This window comes from Rattus norvegicus, chromosome 1, assembly GCF_021556685.1.
Source record: "Rattus norvegicus strain SHRSP/BbbUtx chromosome 1, alternate assembly SHRSP_T2T, whole genome shotgun sequence".
NCBI classification, from domain to species: domain Eukaryota; kingdom Metazoa; phylum Chordata; class Mammalia; order Rodentia; family Muridae; genus Rattus; species Rattus norvegicus.
Window position 1 is genome coordinate 86,652,252 of NC_141534.1, and position 27,258 is coordinate 86,679,509.

The following is a 27,258-nucleotide window of genomic DNA, read 5'->3' on the forward strand; positions in this document are numbered from 1 at the left end:
CAAATAAAATGATCTTTCAACCAAAAGTTTTCAAAATAGATAAGGAAGTTCATGCTTGTAGAAGAAAAAATATTCAGATGAACACTCAATACTGAATTTCTATGCTCCAAATGCAAGGGCACTTACATTCATAAAAGAAACCTTACTAAAGCTCCGAGCACATATTGCAGCTTGCACAATAATAGTTGGATATTTCAACACCCACTACCATCAATGGACATATCATGGAAACAGAAACTAAACTGAGACAGAGAGAAACTAAAAGAAGTTATGAATCAAATGGATTTAACAGATATTGATAGAATATTTCATTCTAAAACAAGAGAATATACTTCTCCACACCTCATAGTCCCTTCTTCAATATTGAACATATACCTGATCACAAAACAGGCCTCAACAGATGCAAGAAGTTTGAAATAATCCCATGCATCCTAAGAAATAACCAGGCAAAAGGGCTAGACTTCAATCACAAGAAAGCAACAGAAAGCCCATATATACATGAAAGCTGAACAGTGCACTATTCAATGATAATTTGGTCAAGAAAGAACTACATTCAGGACTATTTAGAAATACAGGCAATTGAAAGCACAACAAACCCAAAATTTCTGAGACAGAAGGAAAACAGTGCTAAGAAGAAAACTCAAAGCCCTCAGTGCCTAAAAATAAAAAAAAATCCCGGACAGACCATACACTAACAACTTAACAGCACGCATAAAAGCTCTAGAAAAAAAAGAAGCAAATACACCTAAGTGGAAATAATAGACTGCAGAAAATAATCAAACTCAGGGCTGAAATCAACCGAGAAAGTATTAAAAGATATATACAAAAAAAGCAACAAAACCAGGAGATAGTACTTTAAGAAAATCAACAAGAAAGGGCACAGAGAAAGTATCTAAATTAACAAAATCAGAAATGAAATTAGAGACAAAACAAAAAACTGAGGGAATTAAAAAATCATCAGATACTTGTACAAAAGACTGTACTTAAAAAAAGCATAAAATCTGGATGAAATGGACAAATTTCTAAACAAATACCAAATACTAAAGTTAAATCAGGGTCAGGAAAATAATCTAAACAGTTCCATAAGCCCTAAAGAAATAGAATAAATCATTAAAATCTTCAAACCAAATGAAGCCCAGGACCAGAAGGGTCTAATGCAGAATTCTATCAGATCTTCAGTGAAGACTTATCACCAATACTCTTCGAAGTATTCCACAAAATAGAAACAGAAAGAACATTAACCCATTTGTTCTATGAAGCCATAATATCACTTATATCTAAACCATACAAACACCAACAAAGAAAGAGAACTTCAGACCAATTTCCCTTATGTATATCAATGCAAAAATACTCAATAAAATTCTAGCAAAGTGATTCCAATTACATATCAAAACAATCCCTCAAGTAGGCTTCATCCTAAGGATGCAGGGATGGTTCAATATGCAGAAATACATCAACATAATCTACTATAAATGAATTCAAAGGAAAACATGCAATCATCTTATTTGATGTGGAGAAAGCATTTGACCAAACTCAATACCACTTCATGATAAAAGATTTGGAAATATCACAAATTCAAAGCCCATGCATAAACATAGTAAAAGAAGTAGATAGCAAGCCAAATGGAGAGAAACTTGGAGCAATCCCACTAAAATTAGACCTATACAAGGCTGCCTACTCTCTCCCTACATACTCAATATAGTACTTGAACTCCTAGCCAAAACAAGTAAACATCAAAAAGAGGTCAAAAGTATACAAATTTGAAAGGAGGAAGTAAAAATATCACTATTTGCAGATGATAGTGAATATGGTTATGTGGCCCCAAAAATTCCACAGGAGAACTCCTAAACCTGATAAACAACTTCAGCAGAGTGTATAGATACAAACTTAACTCAAACAAAACAGTAGCCTCCTTCTACTCAAAGCACAACAGATTGAGAAAGAAATTAGGGAAACAACAGCATTCACAATAGTCACAAATAATATAAAAACTGTGATGTGATTCTAACCAAGCAAGGGAAAGAAAATTTCTCTGAAGGGAGAAATTAAAGACGACCTCAAGAGATGGGAAATCACCCATCATAATTAATTGGCAGGATTAATATTATAAAAATGGCCATCTTGTCAAAAGAAATCTACAGATTCAACTCAATCTCCACCGAAATTCCAACTCAATACTTCACAGAGTTAGAAAGAGCAATTTGCCCATTCATTTGGAATAACAAAAAAAAAAAAAAGATAACAAAAATTATTGTGAATAATAAAAAATCTTATTGGAGAATCACAATCCCTAACCTCAAATTGTATTAGAGAGAAATAGTGATAAAACCTGCATGGTATTGTACAGAGACAGTCAGGTAGATAAATGTAATAGAGTTGGAGAGGCAGAAATGAACTGACACACCTATGGCCACTTGGTCTTTCACAAAGGAGTTAGAACCATCCCGTGGGACAAAGAAAGCATTTTCAACAGATGGTGCTGCTTTACCTGTAGGTCAGCCAATAGAAGCAAATAAACTGACCCATTCCTCTGGAAACAACACCAATGCTCTTCAGCAGAGGAATGGGTACAGGAAATCTGGTACATTGACACTATGGAGCTATTAAATACAATGACTTCATGAAATTCACAGGCTAATGGATTGAACTAGAAAATATCATCCTCAGTGAGGTAGTTCAATCACAAAAATAAATAAATAAATAAAATAAAAAATGCACATGATATGGACTCACTGATAAGTCAATATTAGCCAAAAAGTTCAGAATACCCAAGACACAATTCATGATCACATGTAGCTCAAAAAGAAGGAAGACCAAAGTCTGGATGCTTCAATCCTTCTTCAAAGTGGGAATGAAATATTCACTGGAGGACGTGTGGGACAGAGACTGAAAGAAAATTTATCCAGAGACTACCCCACATTGTGATTTATCCCCTATACAGTCTCGAAACCCAGACTGTATTGTGGATGCCAAGAAGTGCAGGCTGAGAGGAGCATGATATAGCTGCCTCTTCAGAGGCTCTGCCAGAGCCTGAAAAATACAGAAGCAGATGCTTACAAGCAACCATTCGGAAAAGAATATAAGTCCTCGAAGGAGGAGTTAGAGAAAAGACTGAAGGAGCTGAAAGGATTGATAATTACATAGGAAGAACAACAATATCAATCAATCAGACAGGTCAGAGTTCCCATGGACTAAACCACCAATGAGAGTACACATGGATCAACCCATGACTCTGGCTACATATGTAGCAGAGGATGGCCTTGTAGGGAGGGCATCTGGGGAAGAAGAGGCCCTTGGGGCAGTGAAGTCTCAATGCTCCAATATAGTGGAATATTATGACATGGAATGGGGAGCGACTCTATGGGTGGGTGGAGGAACACTATCATAGAAACAGGGGGAAGTGTGAGGTGGGGGATTTCCAGTGTGGAAACCAGCAAAATGGTAACATTTGAAATGTAAATAAAGAAAATGTCCAATAAAAGTAAAGGAAAAATATAGATATATATCTATGTAGGAATATATAAATGTAGGAATATATTTATGAATGTATATGTGTGTGTATGCAACATGAATTATTAAAAAACAAGGCAAATATTTGAAAGAAAGGGGGAATATGTCAGTATTTTTGGATGGGGAAAGGGGTAATGAAGTATGTAACTATATTTCATTATTATATTTTAAACATAAAAGAAATAAATTAAAATAATCATTCTTCATAATTTTGTGCCAATTATTCTAGAACTCATCTCTTTAAGCTTCAGTTCCCTAGCCAAACATTTACCAAATCCAGATAAGACATATGCATATATTTGAATAGTCACAAATTCATTGTGACATTTTAAAGAGCGATCATTCTAAGTTTGTCTTTGTAGTTTCAGCATAAACTATTTATAGATTCTATGGCAAAGGGACTTAAAAAACTTTCTTATTAACTAGGAGCTATGATAGATGAGAAGGTGGATATGTCTGAATTCTACTTGTCATTCTCATTAAGTTTCATGGCAGATTCCTGTGGCTACTAATCTCAATAGTTAGCTAGACACAGCATAACACTGTGTGTACAACTAACCTTTGAACATTGATGCCTTGTCAGGCTGCTTTCCTATGAGCAACTGTGTCTTCAGTGATTTACCCACACAGAGCTTGGGGTATATGTTATAACTGGATCATTGACTTTGATGAAAAGAGTACAGTAATATTGCACTATATGCTAAAGTTTGAACCCTGCTTGGCCTACACATGTAGTTTCTGAATGTTCTAGTGTGATATTTCACGTTCTTTCTTAAAGCGCCCAGGATCTCTGTGTGATGCTCCACAGCCTGATAGTCTAATTTATTCTGAAGAAAGGAAAGATCAGCATCACCTAATGCATAAGAATCCCACCTTCATACTTTTGTAAGATCTCCAAGGCTTGTCAGGGTAAAATAAGTTCACACAATATTAGTCAAAGAAAATCTCAGCCATTGGACACTGACCTTGGCCTTGGAACTGAAGAGAGACTTGGAGAAAAGATGCATGGGAAGATGGGAGGTCATGAGTCGTGGTCCTTCCATTTTGGTTAATTTATCATATCCTGAACCAGTCTCTATCCAGGGTGAGCGATCCCAGATGGGCATAGATTGGATCCACTTGGGATCTCCCTTGGTCTGAATCAAGCAGACAATCTCGATCAGCCAGTTTGTTCCTGAATGAAAAGAAAAAAAGTCACTCATTTGAACAGTACTGCAAAAAAAGCCTCAAGTAGAATATATACCCATAAAATTTAAAGTGTTGCCCACTTTCAAGCATATAGAGTAGTGTTCACAGTATCCACATTGTGTGAGTGCAAAGTGTATTCACTCAACATTAATTTCAAGACTTCATTTTACAAAACTGAGACCCTATACACAGTAAACACCAAACTGCCAATGGATTATCTGCTCCAGCCCTGGGGCACCATCATTCTACATTCTGGTGGAGTGAATTTGACTTTTCCAGATATTTCACAGTGATGAAGTCATACCATCTGTCCTCTAAGACTACGTTTCTGATTTTAATTCATTGCCATTTGTTGGGAGCGGCTAAAGACGGCACTGACATCGAGTGGTCGTTTGTGGTACACCACAAAGCGTGTGTCTTTGGCGTTATCTGGCATTTACAAGGCCAGAGTGATATTCATGCTAATAAGGCATTTCATACTCCACCAATCCTTAGAGGACAATTTTACAACCACTGTTTGTATTGTATTTAAGGCGAGTGCCTTTGTTCCCCGGGGTTCCTCGAATCAACAATGAGGTGTTCCTGCAATAAAGGCTGTTAAGAAGAATCCAACGGTGTCGAGTCTTCCTTGCTGGTCGAGGTGGGCGCTACAGCCATTGAGATGCAACAATGCTGCAATGTATGACAATATTTCTTTTTAGGATGAATTAATTCCCTCATGTACATTTACCACACACAGTTACATTTGTGTTTATGTGTTTGTTTGATATTGTCTGGCTTTCTTTTCCTGGATTCCCACTGCTTTTAGATTTTCTGTGTCATTGTGATTTCAATATCAGCAGTCTAATATTTACCCAAGTTCTGTACTTCTTCCACAGTGCAAACATCCATTCCCCAAACCACCATATTGTCAATTTTTGATTTCTTGAGTTTTCAGTTGCCAGTTCGTGGACAAGGTCCATGGAAAGTCTACATGGCACTTTCCTCTCCTCCACATAACCTCATATACAGTCCTTTTTCTCTTGATGCTCTTTCTTCTTTTTATTCTCATCACTCTCCCTATTTTCTATCTCTTCACCACAGATATAAATGCATTTGAGATTCTGATTCAGGGTATACTCTCATTGTTCTATTGCCACAGCTGATCAACTCTCCTCACATAGGTCATATGTGAAATCTTTCTCTGAGTGGAACACACACAAATCTCCATTCCCACAAACCACTTTACACATTGGATATATAGAGGACTCCACTACTCGCACAAAACAAATAAATATCAAAGCTCTAACCTCCTTTATACGATTCAGAATCAGTCTTACTGAAGGTCCTTACCTGACTTGGGGTAAGTCAATATGATCAAGTCGTCTTCTTTTACCACAAACTTCTTACAACTATTTTCCAGAATTTCTTTGGAAAACCAAAAGGCAGGAAAAGGTATTCCTTCAAACCAAGTATAGTCTGACATCATGAATAACTTTTAGTATTCCAGCCCTTGCCACCTGTTCTGTTTATAGCAAATGCTGAGAGGTAAGATTTATAGTGCAATTAAAAAATCATTAACATTCTCTAGTCTCTTGTGAAACTAGCTACTGATAGGAATAAATAAATATTGTAACACAGAGACAAGGATTATTTTATTGAGCAATTTGAACTCATACAAAGAACATTCTGCTGCATTTGTGCGCCCAAGTTCATGACCCCCGAACAGAAACTCAGAAATAATAGGACATAAAATTTCAGGATAATTTAAACTGTATTCTAATACAATTTAGCTTTTAGAATGATTTCAATATGCAGAAAAGTGACAGTGATCATACAGAAACTTTTCATAACAATTTATTTAAATTATAGGTACTTTTGAGAAGCTCATAGTACATTAGCTGCCTTTCTTCTTCCCCTCAAAGCCCTCCATCCGTTTCTTATATTTATGATCTCCTCTTTAATATTTTTCTATTTATATATGCACACATATAACACATATATAGTCAATCTACTGAGTCCATTCAGTTGGGCTTGTATGCTGAGGTGTGTGGTTGAGATTGGAAAATTAATGCGGGATTTCATCTTCAGAAACAGTTTATTCTCCATGTCTTAGCAACCACTGATATGGTGTATTTCTTCTTCTAGGGTATAACCATATAGAATTTTTCCTGGCCTCTTTTGTGTGCCTAATCGTGCTATTATGCTGATTTGTTTGAATAACTATACTGTAACAGTTCCTGTGTCTATTTTCTCTGTTGTGTCTGAGAGACATATTCTACAAAGAGGAATCTTGGGACACTGGAGGATGTCTGTACTGTCCTCTCTGATGTTTACCTTGACTCCTAGGTTTAAAGGATATATTGAAGCTGTACTACTTAGGCTTAGGCACCTTGCTATCAATTATTAACTCCATTTTAGCCCATTGTACATCTATGGAAGAGTCTCCATATGTTGTAAAAAGAAGAATAAAATTTACCTGTGCATATAAGAACAAGTATTTACAAAAGAACTGGAAATTATACTGGTTTAGTGAGTTTCTTGGGTTTTTGCTCTTCCAGTACAAGCTGGCTGCCTACATTTTAAATAACTTCCCTCTTTTAAAAACTATTTTATTGTATTTTTAATTGAATATTTATTATTTACATTTCAAATGCTATTCCATTTTCCAGGTTCCCATGCATAAGACACAATCATATCCCTCCACACTTCTTACTTTAGTGTGCTCCCCTTCCTCAACCACCCTCTCTTCCAGCCTCTCTGCCATGATTTTCTCCTACATTGGGGGGGTACAGAACTGGCAGTACCAAGGGCTCTCCTCCCATTGGTGCCCAAAAAGGCCATCCTCTGCTACATACGCAGCTGGAGCCATGGGTCTGTCCCTGTTTACTCTTTGGGTAGTGGTATAGTCCCTTGGAGATCTGGTTGGATGGTACTGTTGTTCTTATGGGGTTTCAAGCCACTTCAGTACCTTAAAACCTTTCTATAACTCCTCCAATGGTTACCCTGTTCTCTGTTCAATGGTTTGCATTAGCCTCTGTATATGGCATACTCTGGCTGAGCCTCTCAGGAGACAGCTATATCAGGCTCCTGCCATCATGCACTTCTTGGACTCGTCAATATTCTCTAGCTTTCGAAGCTGTATATATAAGGACTGGATTCCCAGGCGAGTCAGCCTCTGAAAGGACATTCTTTCAATCTCTGCTTCAAACTCTGCCTCCATATGTCCTCCTATGAATATTTCTGTTCCCCTTTTAAGAAGGACTGCAGAACCTGAACTTTGGTCATCCTTCTTCTTGATCTTCATGTGGTCTGTGGTTGTATCCTTTGTAATTTGACCTTTGGGGCTAGCATCCACTTATCAGTGAGAATATAACGTGTGTGTTTTTTATTGCAATTAGGTTACCACACCTGGGATGTTATTTTCTAGTTCTATCCATTTGCCTATGAATTTAATGAAGTTATTACTTTTGATAGCTGAGTAGTTCTCCATGGGGTAGATGTACCATATTTTCTGTATCCATTCCACTGTTGAAGGGCATCTGGGTTCTTTACAGCTTCTGACTATGATAAATAAGGCTGCTATGAATATAGTGTACTATGTGTCTTCTTATATGTTGGAGTATCTTTTGGGTATATGCCCAGGAGTGGTATATCTGGGTCTTCAAGTAATACAATGTCCAATTTTCTGAGGAACCTTCAGACTTATTTCCAGAGTGGTGGCTGTACCAGCTTGGAATTCCACCAAAAATGGAGGTGCGTTTCTCTTTCTACACATCCTCACCTCCATCTGTTGTCAGATGAGTTTTTGATCTTTGCCATTCTCACTGGCATGAGGTAAAATCTCAGGTTTGTTTTGACTTGCATTTCCTTGATAAGGATGTTGAACATTTCTTTAGGTACTTTTCAGCTATTCAATATTTCTTAGCTGAGAATTCTTTGTTTAGCTCTGTGTACCATTTATAATAGGGTTATTTGGCTCTCTGAAGTCTACCTTCTGGAGTTCTTTGTATCTATAGCCCTATATTGGATACAGGATGGGTAAAAATCTTTCCTCAATCTGTTGGTTGACATTTTGTCTTAAAGAGAGTGTCTTTTCCGTTACACAAGTTTTGCAATTTTATGAGGTCCCAATTGTCAAATCTTGATCTTAGAGCATATGTCATTGGTGTTTTTCTCAAGAAATTCTCCACAGTGGACATGTGTTCGAGACTCTTCTACACTTTTTCTTCTATTACTTTGAATGTATATGGTTTTATGTAGAGGTTCTTGTTCCACTTGGACTTGTGCTTTGTACAGGGCTATAAGAACAAATCAATTTGCAATTTCAGTATGCTGATCTCCAGTTGAACCAGTAGCATTTATAGAAAAGGAAATCTTTTTTCTACTGGATGGTTTTAGCTCCTTTGTCAAAGATCAAGTGATCAGAGGTTTGTGGGTTCATTTCTGGGACTGCAATTCTATCACATTTATCTAGGTGCGTGTCTCTGTACCAATACCATATAGTTTTTTATCACTATTGCTCTGTAGTACATCTTGATGTCTGGGATGGTGATTTTCCACAGAAGTTCTTTTATTGTTGAAGATAGTTTTTGCTATCCTGTGTTTTTTGCTATTCCAAATGAATTTGCAAATTGATCTTTCAAACTCTATAAATAATTGAGTTGGAATTTTAATGGGGATTGCAGTTAATCTGAAGATCGCTTTTGACAAAATGGCCACTTTTACTATATTAATCCTGCCACTCCATGAGCACCAGAGATCTTTCCATCTTCTGAGATCTTCTTCAATTTCTTTCTACAGAGACGTCAAGTTTTTGTCATACAGATTTATCACTTGTTTGGTTACACTCACACCCAGGTATTTTATGTTATTTGTGACTATTCTGAAGTGTTTTGTTTCCCTAATTTCTTTCTCACCCCATTTATCCTTTAAGTAGAGGAGGGCCACTAATTTGTTTGAGTTAATTTTATACCCAGCCATTCTGCTAAATTTGTTTATCAGGCTTAGTATTTATCTGCTGGAATATTTGAGCTCACTTAAGTATACTATTGTATTATCTGCAAATAGCGATATTTTGATTTCTTCCTTTCCAATTTGTATCCCTTTAACCTCCTTTTGTTGTCTGATTTCTTTGTGAAGGTCTCCACGTACTATATTGAATAAGTAAGGGGAGAGCTGACAGCCTTGTCTAATCCCTGATTGTAGTTGAAATACCTATAATTTATCTCCATTTAGTTTGATGTTGGCTATTAATTTGCTGTATATTGCATTTCCTAAGTTTAGGTCTGGGCCTTGAATTTCTAATATTTACAAGACACCTAATAAAAAGGGGTGTTGAAGTTTGTCAAATGATTGTAAGATTCTAATGGGTTGCTCTTGTGATTTTGTGTTTGAGTTAGTTTACATAGTAATTTACATTGATTGATTTCCATACATTGAACCATCCTTGCATCGCTGGGATGAATCCTACATGATTATGATATATGGTCGTTTTGATGTCTTCTTGAATATAGTTTATGACAATTTTATTGAATATTTTTGCACCAATATTCATAAAGGAACTTGGTCTGAAGTTTCCTTACTTTTTTGGTCTTTGAGTGGAGTAGGTATAAGCATAATTTTGGCTTTATAGAAGAAATGAGCTAGTGTTCTTTCTTATGCTATTGTGTGGAATAGCTTAGACACTGTTGTTATTAGGTCTATTATGAAGGTTGGATAGAATTCTGCACTAAACTGATCTGGTCCTCAGCTTTTTCTGTTTGGTTTTTTTTTCACACTCACCACTAGTTTATTTTAATATTTATTTTAAAATGTGACACAGTGAATGAGGTTATCCACATAGTTTTTTATTAATGCACCCATGCACACACGCACACACACACACACACACACACACACACACACACACACACACACAGAAAGAGAGAGAGAGAGAGAGAGAGAGAGAGAGAGAGAGGGAGAGAGAGAGAGAGAACTGGTTAAAGACTTCTCCCCAAATAGTTACTAGAGTGTTAATACAGATGAAGTTTAGATAAATAACTTATTTGAAATGAGGTTTCTGTGGCTTAGCAATGACAGTATTAAATGCTAGCAATGCTAACTAAGAGGACTATGTATGTACTTGACCACGATGTCTTAGAACGAAATTCTCAAGGTTTAGTACACCAAGATTCTGTTGGTCCGCTTAAGCAAAGGAGGTGCAATCCTAAACACTAGTCCTGTAGCAGGTATTCAGTCCTCTGGAGAGCAGTGTAATCCTCCTTAGACGCCACTGCACATACTGACTATGGCAAACAGAAAAGCAACCCCCATTTCTAATTCCATGGAGCAGGAGAGCCTTACAAAAACCCACTGAAGACGTTTCAATAGATAATGCTCCGCACAGCAGCACATTTATTAACAAGAACAGAGTAACTTACCACAGGAAATATAGGTGTGAAACGAATGATACCTCAGGTGGCATAAATGAGTCCTAAGCATGGGGAGGCACCCGTGTGTGTCTCACGACTGCTGAGTGTGACAGTGGCCTGCTAGCAATGAAAGACGAGAGCAGCATTCAGGCCACAGAATGACTGCAGACCACGGCACTTTGAAAAAGGTAATGATGGTCATGTCCCATAACCAGAAGGGGGAGCCATCTGATTATTAATGGGGCCAAATGCTCCTGTGAATGTCAATACCACCTGACATTGTTTCCTCTTACGATAAAGAAGCCAACTTTTATGTTCTTGATAGTAGCCATTAAGTGTTCTGATTGAGAAGCCCGAACCCATTTGCCCTCAGAACCCTGGGTCTAAGAGTCAACTACTTGGAACACTGATACAGTTTCTGAGGTCTTCAGTGGAACTAAATCAACATGTTAACATAATCCGAAATTGAAAACGACAAAGGTCAAAGGAGTCAGATGTGCAGAAATATACACACACATACGTGAAAGCGTCTCAGTTCCAGTATCACAGGACAGAATTTATGGTTAAGATTATTTTAGACGGCGAGTCTGGCCACTTGGTTACTCAGATCCTTTTTCATCCATGATAGCTCTAAACACATACTTGGAATACTCAGAAGGTTCCACGTTTAGCCTTGTAAGACACAATTTAAGGTGAGACTTGATAGGAGCATGTATTTTCCCACAAGAGAATTTAAGCCCCGCGAACCCTAAAAAGCCTGTCTTTGTCTTATGCTGCCATCTGCAGGCCTCTCCCTGGAAAGCTATTTGGTACAGCAGGCCAAGTTTGATTAGGCAGTTTGAGGAGGGTGCTGCTTTCCCATCTGAAGTGTAAGAAATCATTTCAGGACTATGGGGATGGAGGAGGGACCTCTGTGCTTCTTGCTGTGTCACCTTTATTATGTCCCTAATGTCGCTGACACTGGGTTAAGAACTGCCTGTGACAAGTGTACTGCCATCACCAACCACTTTTCCCTCCTTTCTTCTTCTTCTGTTGCTGATTCATTTTCGTTGCTGGGGCCCCTGCGGGTTTCTGGTATCTTGGGGGTACAATGTTACTTGTAGAGGAGGCCATCGTTGCCGCACTGCCGGGTCTTGGGGAGGTGGGTGGGCTGCTCACAGTTTTACTGGCGTCCAACTCAGAGGAGGCTCCTGCGATCGCTCCCTGTGTTCCTTTTCCGATCTGGTCCTTCTTTTTGCCCTTCTTTCTTCCTCGGTAGTAAGAGCACTCTCGCATTGGTAGCCGTCTTTCTGGATCTGGGGTAACTTTTGGGTCATAATTCTTAGGCAGTTTTCCTTTCTTTTTCTTCTTCTTTGTCAAATCTCCCTGTCCTTGTTCCTTTGGTTGATTATCTCCAGTAACTTTTCCACCCTTCTTCCGAATGTATGTAGCACCAGGAGAATTCTCAAGAGCCTCAACATCTACCTTTAGAGACATACTATCCGATGAGGGCAGGTGTTTACTAAGAGCCTTTGCTTTCTCTGGATCCACAAGCGAGTAAGCAGAGATAAGCTGGGCTAGCGTGTGAATATCTTTTGAATTTTGTTTCCACAGCTGCTCTAGGTCACTAACTGCCTCCTTCTTCCGTTCATATTTGAGCTTGAACTTTGCAGCCTCTCTTATCAAGGACAAATGAGCAGGGGACTTGGACTGATGGCTTTGATACCACTGGATAGCCTGTGTGAAGACTTCAATGGCACTCTCAAAGTCTTCCTCGTGGCTGTACATGGTCACCAACGCGGATACCATGCCTGACTTATGCTTTAATTCCTCTATGCTTCTCAGTATTAGGCACGCTTTGGAAATATTACCTTGGGAAATTTTCAATTGAGCCATGGTAAGCTTGATTTCAGCTGCATTTTCTGGATGTTGATCAGAAAATTCCTGAAGCAGCTCTATTGCCTTTGTATGCTGCTTTTCACGACAGAGCTGGGCAGCTTGGATCAGCACAGGCAGGAGATGCTCAGGACTCTGGGACTGCAAGCTAGAAGCTATTTTTCGGCACCGTTCTGCCTGGTTTGTATACATGGCAAGCAAAGCCTTGTTGAACTCTATGGCTTGAAGCTGTCTCTTGGAGAGCTTAAACTCCACTCCTTCTGCATTGGTTAATTTCACTTTCTTCTTGGAGTCAAAGACATTTTGGTCCTTATTAATGGTAATGATATTATATGCAATTACAGCAAGAAGTGCCACATCTGTTGGCTTCAGTTTTATTATCTGATTGTAAAGCTGCAGAGCCTCCTCGATGCGCCCCTGAAGCTGCATGATGTAAGCCATTTGATCGTGAATGATGGCCAGCTCGGTCTGAGGGTCTTCCTCAGTCCCATCTGAATCTTCTGAAAATGAACGGCAACAAAGATCTTCAGCCTTTTGTAGGATTTTCATTGCCTGGGTCAGCTGGCCTTGCCTTATCAGTGCACACGCAGCGTTGTAACAGAGTTCGTGTGTGCCTTCTTGGAGACCTAAGTTCTCGGGAACCACTTTTTCCCAGTTGCTTTGAGCGGCAACGACCGCTGACAGGTTTGTCTTCCTCTCCTCATCGTAGTCATACTGGGAGTTGCGGACAAGATCTCGGTACACTGCCAGGCACTCATCGTAGCGTTCCAGGCGGTACACAACTTGTCCATAAAGCTCCTTCAGTTTGTCTGTCTGCTGGTTGGCACTTTCTATTGTCTTCAAGGCATTCTCGATTCTGTTCAACCTGTACTCGCAATATGCCTTCTCAAAGGACAGAGAGTTATTGGCTAACACTTTGGTGTGAGTATTGATGACATTCAAGGCTTCTTTGAAACTTCCATTCTGGATAAGGCAAACAACTTTACAGTGCAAGGCCGTGACATCATCCTTGTTGATCTGCAATATTTTGTTGACGGTCTTGAGGGCACGCGAGAAGTCGCTGTTCTGCCCATAACCGTTCACCTCACTCCACAGCGCGCAGGGACTGACACCCCACCGCTGCTGCCGCTCCCCATCTTTGAGAAGGTGGAGGTGGGGCTTTTTTTGTTTGGGAAACATTTAGTAATTGCTTCTATTTCCCTAAGAGTTTTGCGATTGTTTAGCTGCTTTATGTGATCCTGATTTAACTTTGGTACTGATGTCTGTCCTGAAAATTGTCCATTTCATGCAGATTTTCCAGTTTTGTTGAATATAGGCTTTTGTAGTAGGATCTAATGATTTTTTTTTAATTTCTTCATATTCTGTTCTTCTGTCTCCCATTTTATTTCTGATTTTGTTAATTTGGATACACTCTTTGTGCTCCTGGTTATTGTGGCTCAGGAATTTTCTATCCTGTTGATTTTCTCAAAGAAGCAGCTCCTTGTTTGGTTGCTACTTTGTATAGTTCTTTTTGTTTCTACTTGGTTCATTTCAGCCCTGAGTTTATTTCCTGCCATCTACTTCTCTTGGGTTTATTTGCTTGTTTTTGTTCTAGAGTTTTTGGGTGTGCTCTCAAAGTGTTAATGTATGCTATCTCCAGTTCCTTTTGGAGGCACTCAGAGCTATGAGTTTTCCTCTTACACCTCCTTTCATGATGAGCCATAACCTTGTATATCTTTCTTGTGCCATTTTCATTAAATTCTAAATTGTCTTTAATTTCTATCTTTATTTCAATTTGTCCAAGGTATCTTTGAGTAGAGTGTTGTTCAACTTCCATGTTTATATTGGTTCCTGTCATTTTTGTTGCTATTGAATACAAATATTAGCCCATAATGATCTAATAGGATGCATGGAATTATTTAAATCTTCCTGTATCTGTTGAGGCCCGTTTTGTAACCAGTTATATGGTCAAATTTAAAGAAGCCACCCTGAGGTGCGGAGAAAAATGTAAATTCTATTGTTTTAGGATGAATTATTCTATAAATATCTGTTAAACCCATTTGGTTCATAACTTCTTTTAGTTTTGAGATTTCTCAATTTAATTGCTGTTTCCATGATCTATCTATTGATGAGAGTAGGGTGTTGAAATTGCCTTACATTACTCTGTGAGATGCAGTGTGTGCCTTGAGCTTTAGTAAGTTTTCTTTTATGAATGTAGTTCCCTTGCATTTTGCATATAGACATTTAGGATTTATAGTTCATCTCGGATTTTCCCTTGAATATGAATTTACCTTCATTATCATTTTTGATCTCTTGGCTGAAGGTCGATTTTATATGATATTATAATATCTACTCTAGCTTCTTTCTTGGGACCATTTGCTTGAAAAAAATTTTTTTGGCTTTGAACACTAAGGTAGTGTCTATAATTGTTACTGAGTTGCGTTTCCTATATGTAGCACAATTCTGGGTCTTTTGACCTGTCCCGTCAGTTAGTCTATGGTTTTTTATTGAGGAATTGAGTCCATCAATATTAAAAAAATATTGAGGAATAGTGTTGCTTCCTCTTATTTTTGTTATTAAAGGTGGAATTATGTTTGTGTGGCAGTCTTATTTTGGTTTCCTAGCAAGGAGTTTATGTTCCTGCTTTTTCTAAGGTATAGTTTCCCTACTTGTGTTGGAATTTTCCATTTCTTATCCTTTATATGGCTGGATTTGTGAGAAGATATTGTATAAAGTTGGTTTTATCATGGGATATCTTGGTTTCTCCATCTATGTTAACTGAGAGTTTTGCTGAATATAGTAGCCTGGGCTGGCATTTGTGTTCTCTAAAGATCTGTATGACATCTGCACAGGATCTTCTGGTTTTCATACACGCTGGTGAGAAGTCTGGTGTAATTCTGACAGGTCTGCATTTATTTGTTACTGGACCATTTTCCCTTACTCCTTTTAATAGTCTTTCTCTTTTTTATGCCTTTGGTGTTTTGATTATTATGTGATAAGAGAAATGCCGTTTCTGTTCTCATCTATTTCATGTTTGGTAGGCTTCTTGTAAGTTTATGGGCACCACTATCTTTAGGTTAGGGAAATTTTCTTCTGTAATTTTTTGAAGATATTCCTGGACCTTTAAGTTGGGTGTCTGTGTTCTCTTCTATACTTATTTTCCTTCAGTTTCATCTTCTCATTGTTTCTTGGATTGTCTGGATGTTTTCAGTTAGGAGCTTATTGTGTTTTATATTTTCTTTAACAATTGTGTCAATATTTTCTATGGTATCTTCTGCCTCTGAGATTCTCTCTTCTATCTCTTGTATTCTGTCGGTTGTGCTTCATCAATGACTCCTTATCTCCTTCCTAGGTTTTCTTTCTCCAGATTGCCTCACTTTGTTATTTTTATTGTTTCTATTTCCATTTCTATATCCTGGATGGTTTTGTGAAATTCCTTCACCTGTTTGGTTGTGTTTTCCTATCATTCTTAATGGGATTTTTGTTTCCACTTGAAGGGTTTCTACTTATTTACTTGTGTTGTCCTGTATTTCTTTAAGGGAGTTATTTATGTTCTTCTTAAATGTCTCCATCCTCATCATGAGTTGTCATTTTTAAATCCAAATCTTGCCCTCCAATGTGTTAGGACATCCTGTATTTGCTTTGATGGGAGAACTGGGCTATGATGATTTCAAATAATCTTTGTCTTTATAGCTTAGGTTCTTGTGCTTGCTTTTCTCCATCAGGTTGTCTCTGGCGATAGCTTGTCTTGCTGTCCCTGCCAGTGGCTTTACCCTCCTGTAAGCCTGTGTATCAGCACTCCTATAGATCTGTTTTCTTTCAGCTAGATCTGGGTACAGAGAGCTGTGGGACAGGATCAGCTCCAGGAGCTGCTGGAAACTGGAAGGGCCCTGTCCCAGACTGCTCCTGGGTTTGTGTGTCCTTAGCCCTCCAGGAAGGTTACTCAGAGCAGAAAAGCTGGTCTTACCTCTCCTGTCAGTTCTGCTTTGCTCCTGGTGAATGGCTTTTAGCTCTGCATGCAGGCAGACACCAGAAGTGTCCTGTGCCTGACTGCTACCAGGTTCCTGTTCCCAGAGGACATAGAGGGAACTAGACGGGTTCCTCTTTGGCCAGGAATGTGTGCAGAAGTGAAAGTCTTCTCTGAGCTCTCAGGTTTGCCTACACATTTGAGAGTCTAGCTCTCTCTCCCAACAAATTTGGATACATAGAGATGTGGGACAGGTTTAGCTTCTGGAGCAGGTAGAAATCATGAAGGCTTCCCTCTTTTTGAGTAGGCATTAGGTCCAGTTAGATAGCTTTGTGCTTCTGTGGTTGTCTTTCCAATCATGTCATTCTTGTGCCTCACAATCTTCATACTTAGAGTATGAAGTATATGTTTGAGTGATTGTTCCTGACCCTTGGCATATTGAGTATCAGTTTACTTTATGATAATCACTTCACATGGAAGAGATTTCCAAGCTATTCTATTTCAATTACTCCAAATTCTCTATCTGAAGTACATTATGGCTTCAGCCTCATTAATTTTTTAAGTTCTTGGAGATAAAAATGTTAACAATAGTTGATGTTGTTTTGGGGTTTCTCTTAGAGTCTCCTGACCAACTACTTAAGAGAAAGTTCCTCATGCATGATATTGTGGTTTTGTTATATAGTCCATAGTTCTTGGGAAAGAACATTATCATGCCAAAGGGCACAATATCTTTAAACTACATATTAATGTTTCACACATATCTGGACTATATGTGACTTTAGATAAATATTGGATAATATAATTTTGTTTTTTTTCAAATATCCTTAGTATTATTTATCCCTACTTCTCTTCTGTCACTGTGTATTAAGCTCTATGTCCTGTCTACAGCTAATGCATTCCAACACATTTTCCCATTTCTCCCTTTGTAACACCTTATGAGCTATTCCAGTGTCTAGAGTTCCTCTCCCAACTGGTCAGTTTTTACTTTTCTGATTTCTTTACTTACTCTAACCCTAGGTCCATGAGAGCAGTAGAGCTGACTCTCCCTCTAGCCAGCTGCAGTACTCCAAAGAGTTGCCTAGTTCATTGTTAGAGTTGTGAGTGAGCTGTCCCTTAAGGATATGACTACAGGAGACCTGTTCCTACCACTCATCTCCTGTGGGGTAGAATGGATAAGGGAGAGAACCCTCCTCCGCAATTATCCCTCATCATCTGCATCAGGTAGGATACTTAGCCTTGGAGTCACAAGAGCAGGAGAGATATCTGTGCCCTCTCAGTTGCAGCACTCAGAAGAAAGGGCCTTATACCTAGTCTGTCAGCACATTAGAGTTGATCCTGGTGTCAGGAGTTCAGATCAGCCAACTGCAAGTGCATGGCCATGGAAGAGAAGGGCCTCACCACTTATCTGACATGTGTAACATGGTCAAGGGTGAGATGACTGCCCCTGACACCTTGTCACATACAGCAGGCAGGACAGCTGATCCCAAATTCGTCAGACCTGGAGAGCTGCTCTTATCCCTCACATGCTGCAGCATTTGGGAAAGCAGACACTGCACCTTACCTTGGCAATACTGTAGAGATTGCCCTTGATGTGGAGTTTGCAAGTAAGCCAGCTCTGAGCACAATGAGTATGGGAGAGCTCAGAGCTCTGCCTCTCATCTGTTGGGCAGTGTCAGTGTCACAGACAAAGGAAAGATGTTCTCCTCCCTTCCCTCATGCCTCAACATCTATGTCAGGCAGGACACCTTGCTCCAGAATCATGAAAGTGGAAAATTTGTCATGTCCATTACTAGCCAGAACACTCAAGAGAGCAGTACTTTTACTCTGCCTAGGCAGCACAGTATAGTTGACCCTGGTGGTGGAAGTTCCTGGTGAGTTGACTCTGAGTAAACAACAGTCAGAGAGCCAGCTGGTTGACCAGCTCAGAAACTTCTCAACCCATATCCAGGGCTTTTAATTAGTCTACACCAACATCCACACCATTGATTAATGGCTGGAGTGAATGAAGTAGTCTGTCTTAAACAAAGTGTCAGGCTGTCCATGACACAGGGGAGCAACAGGATATCTAAGAGGAGTACCAATGAGGTTCCAGCATTTGGGAAGTAGCAGAATAAAGTATCAGAAGTCAGAGGCCCCACACCAAATTGAAGAGTCATTACAATGAATATTTGCAAACAAAGGTGTATGGACCAAAGGTTATACTGTGGGACACATTGTGACACACTGTAGATTCATCCATGAGATAATTTTTTTCCTCCAGGTGTTCTCATATGAATAAGATTATTATTGTACAACTTGAAGTGAGTCTTACCTACTGGGAGACCCTCCCTAATTGAAGCACAAGAACAGAGTTCAATGCAAATGCATGGGATTTATTTTCTGGTACTTCAGGATCGACCCTCAATCGGGCTTGCCTCACAGCAAATAACTAGAAAATGACTCTGAATGGCAATAACAAGTAGTTTTTAATACTTTTTCAGGGTACAGGTTACATTAGCAAGGTAACAGTTTAAACTTTTGGCTAAACATTTCGATTTATAAATCTATTAGCTAGCAAGCATCAGTCAATACATTCTGTGAATTTTCGATTCAAGAATGTTCCTATGGGTGGAGAATGGAGCATGGATTAGCATCAGTTGGAGGCAGGAAGCTGGAACCTAGCTTAGCCTTACCCTAAGGCAGGTGGATATGAGGCTGGCAAATGCCACTAGAGTCCTTCAACTATGTGGAAGGAAGAGATGAGTGTAATTAGGGTGTTTGATGTGACATTTATAAAGAACAAATTAAAAGTTAAACAAATGAAAAATAAAAACAAAAGCAAAGAGGCCCATATATTTAAATTTTTGAAAAAATTATATTAATACTTAAGTGGAACTTTAATGGACCATTCTAATAGAGGTATAGAAGACAATAATGCTGAGAATAATGTGTATGAGTTGATCTCTGGCTGAATCTTGCTTGGTCATGTGAAAGGGGACTACATGACAGGTTTCCTGCCCTTGGATCAGAGTCAGCAGGCCATGGGCCTCCATAAATATTGATGGTTGCTGTGAGAATAAGGTGTGTGTGTGTGTGTGTGTGTGTGTGTGTGTGTGTGTGTGTGTGTGCATGCGCGCGCACACGCGCGCGCACACACGTTTCCATGTTTTTCCTTTGAGGAAAAAATTAATAGCTCTCATGATAATCAGAGGAAGTACAAGTCCAGCGAGTGTCTAATGTCACACTAAAAGAGTAGAACTCTGTGACCCTCAGGACCCCTCCTAAGACTGTGGTAAAGAACCATGAAAACATGCAGAAAATTATATAATTTCTTAACAATGTAAAATATAAGGGTACAATATGAATTATATAAGGAGTTTCACAGATCTAAAGGAACAGAGGCAATTGCACTATGAGCCAGCTTGTCAGAAAGATACTAAGGAAGGAGATATGAAGATATCCAGAGTGGTAGTCAGAGGGCAAGACCCCACCCAGCTATGTTTTGTTTGTTTCTTCTTACAAAGGCACAGAGAGTCTGAGTTCAAGGTCATCCTGAGACAGAGGGAGTTTAGGTCCAGGCCCAGGTATGATAGGAATGGTAATTTCAGGACAGGATCCCACCCACCTATATTATCCTCTACAAAGGCAAGCAGAACTTGGAAATTTATTGTGCAATATTTTTTTTTAAAATGTACTTGCTGCCCTTCTGCTAAGAATGAAGTGGGCTGGGGTCATAGAATGTCCATTCCTGGGATTTCAAAGCATTGAGTCTTTTATGTGGTTTCCATTATTCACTCTTATGTAGTGGAAATGAGCAAACAGACAAACAGGAGTACAAAAGGTATAGTTTGAAGAGAAAAGGAGCACCAGATAATATAATGCTGAAGCCAAATATTGTACTGCAGATGATACAAAGTTTAAAGCTTGCCCTTATGCTAAATGAAAACAGGGATTTTTAGCATCAGGACATGACTCCACACAGGTAATCCTGCAACCTATGAAAGGAAGAAGGATGAGGTCCTAGGCTGTAGTGGCTATTTCAGGTTCTGGAGGCCAAAGGACAACTTGCAAGAATCAATTCATTCCCTCTATTGCATGTGTTCCAGCAATCAAACTGAAATTCTTTGGTTCAGCACTGAGACATTTTAAATTTTGAGACGTTAAAATTTTATTGACTATCACCTTCTGGCTTTTCCCATTAATTTATTTATTCATATCACATCTTGATCAATGCCGCTCTTCAAATTTCCCCTCACAGTAACCATCCTCCACTCCTTTTTCATTCTGCTCTGAAAGGTTAGGGAAGTGCTGGGTATCTTCACCCCACCAACCTGAGATATCAAGTCTCTGCAGGTTTAAGTGCATCCTCTTCCACTGTGACCAAACATGGCAGCCCAGCCCAGTTGAGAAATGGATGCCACAGAAAAGCAACAGCTTTAAGGACAGATCCCAATCCACTTGATGGGGAACCAACCTGAAGACTGGGCTGCATATTCTCTCTATTTGTGTCAGCAGCCCTGGTTGGCCTTTATGGTCTGTGTTTGGTAACTCAATCTCTAAGAGCCACCAAAGGTCCAGTGAAGTCAATTCTGTTGATCTCCCTGTGGATATCCTATCCCCTTCAGGGTCCTCCATCTTTCCCACAGCTCTTTCATTACTGTACATGAAATCTGTCTAATGTTTGACTGTGGGTTTTGGCATCTGTTTCAGTCAGGTGCTTGGTAAAATCTCACAGAGGACAGTTATTCTAGGCTCCAATCTGCAAGCATAAGAGAGTATCATTGATAGTGTCAGAGATTGGTGCTTGCCCATGGGATGGGTCTCAAGTTGGGCTGGTTATTGGTTGGTATTTCCCTCCATCTTTGTCCCTTTTACATTTGCATTTCTTTTACGTAGGACAAATATTGGGCCAAAAGTTTTGAGGATGTATTTGTGTCCTTTACACTACACTGTGGTTCCTGCCTGGCTACAGGCATTGGCCTCCTTTGGTTCCTTATCTCCACTGTTTGCATTGAGCTAAGGTCACTTGCATTGATTTTTGGGGGTCTTCCACTATCCCATATTAATAACAAGTCCTAGAGATGCTCCCAACCTCCCACACCAGCTGCAGATTTTCACTCATTCTCCTGGTACTATGACCCTCTCTCCTGTCTCTCTCCACATCTGATCCTGAACTCCCCTTCCTCCTTCCAATCCCCACTCTCACACAGTTTCCTCTGTCTATCTGCTTCCTATGACTATTTTATTCTTGAGGGTCTTCTCATCCTCGTTTCTCTTGAGGTTGCCTGTTTCCATTCTTTCTGTCAGCTGTCAGGGCTTCAGTTCTTTCCCCACACACAATACCAGATAATGTTCCCCTCTTCCCCTTCCTTTCTCCTCTCTTACTCAGGTCACTCCCTTCCTCCACCCTTGTGATTGCTTTCTTCTCCCTCCAAAATGGGATTGCTGCATCCTCGCTTGGGCCCTTTAGCTTGTTGACCTTTCTGAGTTCTGTGGACTGTATCTTATTTATTCTGTATATTTTTGGACTAATGTCCAATTATTAGTGAGTACATACCATTTATTTACTTTTGGGTCTGAGTTACCTCACTCAGGATGACATTTTTTAGTTCCATCCATTTACCTGCAAAACTCAGGATATCCTCATTCTTAATAGCTGAGTAATTTTCCATTGTGTTAATTAACCACATTATCTGTATCCATTCTTCTGTCATGGGACATCTGGGTTGCTCACAGCTTCAGGCTATCACAAATAAGGCCACTGTGAAAATAGTAGAACATGTGCCCCTGTGGCATGGTGAGGCATCTTTGGCATATATTCCAAAGAGTGGTATTTCAGAATTTTTAGGTAGGTATATTTCCAATTTTCTGAGGAATGTACGTGGTCAGAGAAATGTGAATCAAAACAACCCTGAGATTCCACCTAATACCAGTCAGAATGGGTAAGATCGAAACCTGACGTAAAAACATAGTTTGGCAAGGATATGGAGAAAGAGGAACCCTCGTTCATTGCTGATGGAATTGCAAACTGGTTCTCTCTCTGGAAATCAATTTGAGTTTTCTCAGAAAATTGGAAATATTTTTATCTGATTTTTAAGTGGTAATTTTATTGGTTGAGAATTTCATGCATTTATACAATACACACACACACACACACACACACACACACTACTTCTTTCTTTTACTGAGTCTATTTTAGTTACAGTGTATTAGTGTGAATGTACTGTGAAGGTCATATTAACTTCCAAACCTAATATGGACACTGGAGACAATGAGAAAGCCATCCTCTAGTTACTCTATACTGGATGTTTTATTCCATCTTCTCCTCTCATTAAGGCTAGGAATCCTGTTCATGCCTACTCTTAGTCTTCTGACATATAGAAAACTTCCCAGGCACTGGCATCATGGGGTGAGAGGAAAAGATGAAAAGTCTGCAGAATCAGTAACACTTCCCAATACATAGCAACAAAGTTCTAAGACTTTACCATTGATTATATTTTTTATGATAGATTTATTTTATTTTATTTTTATTGGAAATTTTTTATTTATATTCCAAATGATATTCCCTTTCCTGGTTTCCCTCCCATAAAGCCATATGCCATCCCCATCTTTCTTCTTCTATAAGGGTGTTGTTTCTCCCCAATCACCCCAGACCCATTTGCTATTCCCATCCCCAATATTTCTCTAAACTGGGTGATTTCTCTAAACTGGGCAAGACTAAGGGCTTCTCCTCCCATTAGTGCCCAACAAGGCCATTCTCTACTACATATGTAGCAGGAGCCATGGGTCTGCCAATGTGTACTCTTTGAGTCGTGGTTTAGTTCCGGGGAGCTCTGGTTTGTTGGTATTGTTGTTCTTATGGATTTGCAAGATCCTGCAGCCACCTCAATTCTTTCTCTAATGCCGCAAATGGGGATTCCATTCTCAGTTCAATGGTTAGCTGCTAGGATTTGCCTCTGTATTTCATGCTCTGGCTGAGCCTCTCAGGAGACAGCTACATCAGTGTCCTGTCAGCATGTACTTCTTGGTTTCATCAGTATTGTCAAATTTGTTGGATATATGTTTATAGATAGATAGATAGATAGATAGATAGATAGATAGATAGATAGATAGATGATGATATAGATGATATAGATATAGATATAGATATAGATATAGATATAGATATAGATATAGATATAGATATAGATATAGATATAGATATAGATTAGATAGATATAGATATATAGATATAGATATAGATATAGATATAGATATAGATATAGATATAGATATAGATATAGATAGATATAGATATAGATATAGATATAGATATAGATATAGATATAGATATAGATATAGATATAGATATAGATATAGATATAGATATAGATATAGATATAGATATAGATATAGATATAGATATAGATATAGATATAGATATAGATATAGATAATGAATATTTTTGTTCCCCTTTTTAAGAAAGTTTGAAGCTTCTGCCATTTAGTCATCCTTGAGCTTCATGTGGTCTGTGGATTTTATCTTTGGTAATTTGAGGTTTTGGCCTAATAACCACTTATAAGTGAGTGCACACCATTTGTGTGTATTGGAATTGGGTTACCTCAGCCAGGATGAAATTTTCTAGTTCCATTCATTTGCCTATGAATTTCATGAATTCACTGTTTTTGATAGCTGAGTAGAACTCTATTGTGTAGACATACCACATTTCCTTTAACCATCTGGAGTCTTTTCAGCTCCTGACTATTATAATTAGGGCTTCTATGAACATAGTGGAACATATGTTTTTGTTGTATGTTGGAGCATCATTTGGGTATATGCCCAGGAATTGAATACCTGGCTCCTCAGGTAGTACAATGTCCAATTTTCTGAGGAAACTCCATTCTAATTTTCAGAGTGATTGCACCAGCTTAAAATCGCACAAACTATGGAGGGTTGTTTCTCTTGCTCCATATCCTCACAATCATCTGTTGTCACTGAGATTTTAAGATAGCCATTATGAATGGTGCAAGGTGGTATCTCAGGGTTGTTCAGATTTGCATTTCCCTGATGACTAAAGATATTGAGCATTTCTTTAGGTACTTCTCAGGTATTCGATATTCCTCAGCTGAGAATTCTTTGTTTAGCTCTGCACCCCAATTTCAATAGGTTTATTTGTCTCTTTGGAATCCATCTTCTTGTGTTCTTTGTATATAATGGATATTAACCATCTGTAAGATGTAGGATTCTAAAGATCTTTTCCCAATCTGTTGTATTCAGTTTTGCCATAATAACAGTGTCCTTTCCCTTACATAGCTTTTGCAGTTTTATGAGGTCCTATTTGTATATTGTTTATGTTAGAGCATAAAGCATTTGCGTTTTGCTCAGGAAATCTTCCATAGTACCCATGGGGTCCAGACTATTCGTACTTTTCTTCTAATTCCTGGATTGTATCTGTTTTTGTTTGTTTGTTTCTTAGTTTGTTTTTTATTTTTGGAGAGCTCCTTGATCCACGTGGAATTAAGCTTTGAACAGGATGATAAGAATGGGACAATTTGCATTCTTCTACATGATGACCTCCAATTAAAGTAGCACCATTTGATGAAAATGCTTTCTTCCAATGGATTGCTTTAGCTCCTTTCTCAAAGATCAATATTTGGGTTCATTTCTGGCTCTTCAGTTCTTTTCCACCAATCTACTTGCCTGTCTCTGTACCAATACCATGCACTTTTTATCAGTATTACTTTGTAATACAGCTTGATGTCAGGAAGGGTGATTCTACCAGAACTCGTATAAATGGTTAGGATAGTTTTGGCTATCCTGTTTGTTTTGTTATTTCAAATGATTTTGCAAATTGTTCTTTCTAACTCTGTGAAGAATTTACTTGGAATTTTGATGGAAATTGCATTGAATCTGTAGATTGCTTTTGACAAAATGTCCATTATTACTATATTAATCCTGCCAAATCATGAGCATGGGAGATCTTTCCATCTTCTGAGATTTTCTTCAATTTCTTTTCATAGACTTAAGTTCCTGTCATCCAGAACTTTCACTTGCTTGGTTAGAGTTGCACCGAGGTAATTTGTGATATATGTCTAGAAATGTGTGAAAGTGTCATTTCTGTAATTTCTTTTTTGCCTGTTTATCATTTGACTAGAGGAAGTCTACTGATTTGTTTGAGTTAATTTTATATCCAAGCACATTGCTGAGTTTGTTTTTCAGGCTTAATAGTTCTCTGGTGGAACTTTTGGGCTCACTGAAATATACTATCGTACCATCTGGAATTAGTGATATTTTGAAATATTCCTTTCCAATTTGTATACCTTTGACCTCTGTTTATTGTCTGATTGCTGTGGCTATGACTTCAGGTACTAATTGAATAAATAAGGAGAGAGTGGTCAGCCTTGTCTAGTCCCTGATTTTTAGTGGGATTGCTTCAAGTTTCTCTCCATTCTGTTCAAGGTCGTCCACTGGTTTTCTGTATCCTGTTTTTACTATGTTTAGGAATGGGCCTTGAAATCCTGATCCTTCCAAGTCTTTTAATATGTAGGGGTGTGGAATGTTGTCAAGTGCTTTCTCAGCATCTAATGATGTGATCATGTAGTTCTTTTACTTTCAGTTTGTTTACATAGTGGAGTACATTGAAGAAATTCCATATATTTAGCAATCACTGAATCCCTTGGTGAAGCCTACTTGATCATGATGGATGACCGTTTTGATGTGTTCTTGGATTTCAATTTCAAGAATTTTATGTAGTAAATTTGTGTCAGTATTCATAAGGGAAATTGGTGTGAAGTTCTCTTCCTTTGTTGGGTCTTTGTATGCTTTAGATATAAGAGTAAATGTGGCTTCATGGAAGGGATTGTATAGTGTTCCTTTTCTTTCTATTTTGTGAAATAATTTGGACAGTATTGGTATTATGTCTTCTATGAAGGTCTGATAGAATCCTGCATTAAATATATCTGGTCCTGGGCTTTTCTTGGTTGGGAGAATTTTAATACCTGCTTCTATTTCTTTAGGAGTTATGCGGTTGTTCAGATGGTTTATCTGTTCCTGATTTAACTGTGGTACCTGACGTATGTCTAGAAAATTGTCCATTTCCTCCAGATTTTCCAGCTTTGTTGAATATGTGTTTTTGTTGTAGGATCTGATGAATTTTTGGTTTTTCTCAGGTTCTCTTGTTATCTCTGCTTTTCATTTCTGATTTTCTTAATTTGGATACATTCCCTGTGCCTTCTGGTTGTTTATCTTGTTGATTTTCTCAAAGAACCAGCTCCTGATTTTGTTGGTTCTTTGTTTAGTTCTTTTTGTTTCTACTTGGTTGATTTCAGCCCTGAGTTTGATTAATTCCTTCCAGCTGGTCCTCTGTGTGTATTTGTTTCCTTTTGTTCT

General features: G+C 38.6%; 1 protein-coding gene and 2 pseudogenes across 1 annotated transcript in view; all 3 read right to left on the reverse strand.

The window, feature by feature from the left end:
• Window positions 1-6,202, reverse strand: part of LOC134485278 (alcohol sulfotransferase-like) — an 85,984-nt gene extending 79,782 nt beyond the window's left edge. Inside the window, exons 1-2 of the mRNA XM_087606690.1 lie at window positions 6,031-6,202; window positions 4,476-4,684 (exon numbers count right to left, since the gene is read on the reverse strand). Of these exons, the coding sequence (XP_087462816.1) occupies window positions 4,476-4,684; window positions 6,031-6,166 (345 nt within the window). The 5' untranslated portion in view covers window positions 6,167-6,202. The remainder of the gene's footprint in view (window positions 1-4,475; window positions 4,685-6,030) is intronic.
• Ncl-ps3 (nucleolin, pseudogene 3) overlaps window positions 1-27,258 on the reverse strand; it is a 421,287-nt pseudogene that overhangs the window by 389,851 nt on the left and 4,178 nt on the right.
• On the reverse strand, window positions 10,468-14,123 carry Srp72-ps1 (signal recognition particle 72, pseudogene 1; annotated as a pseudogene).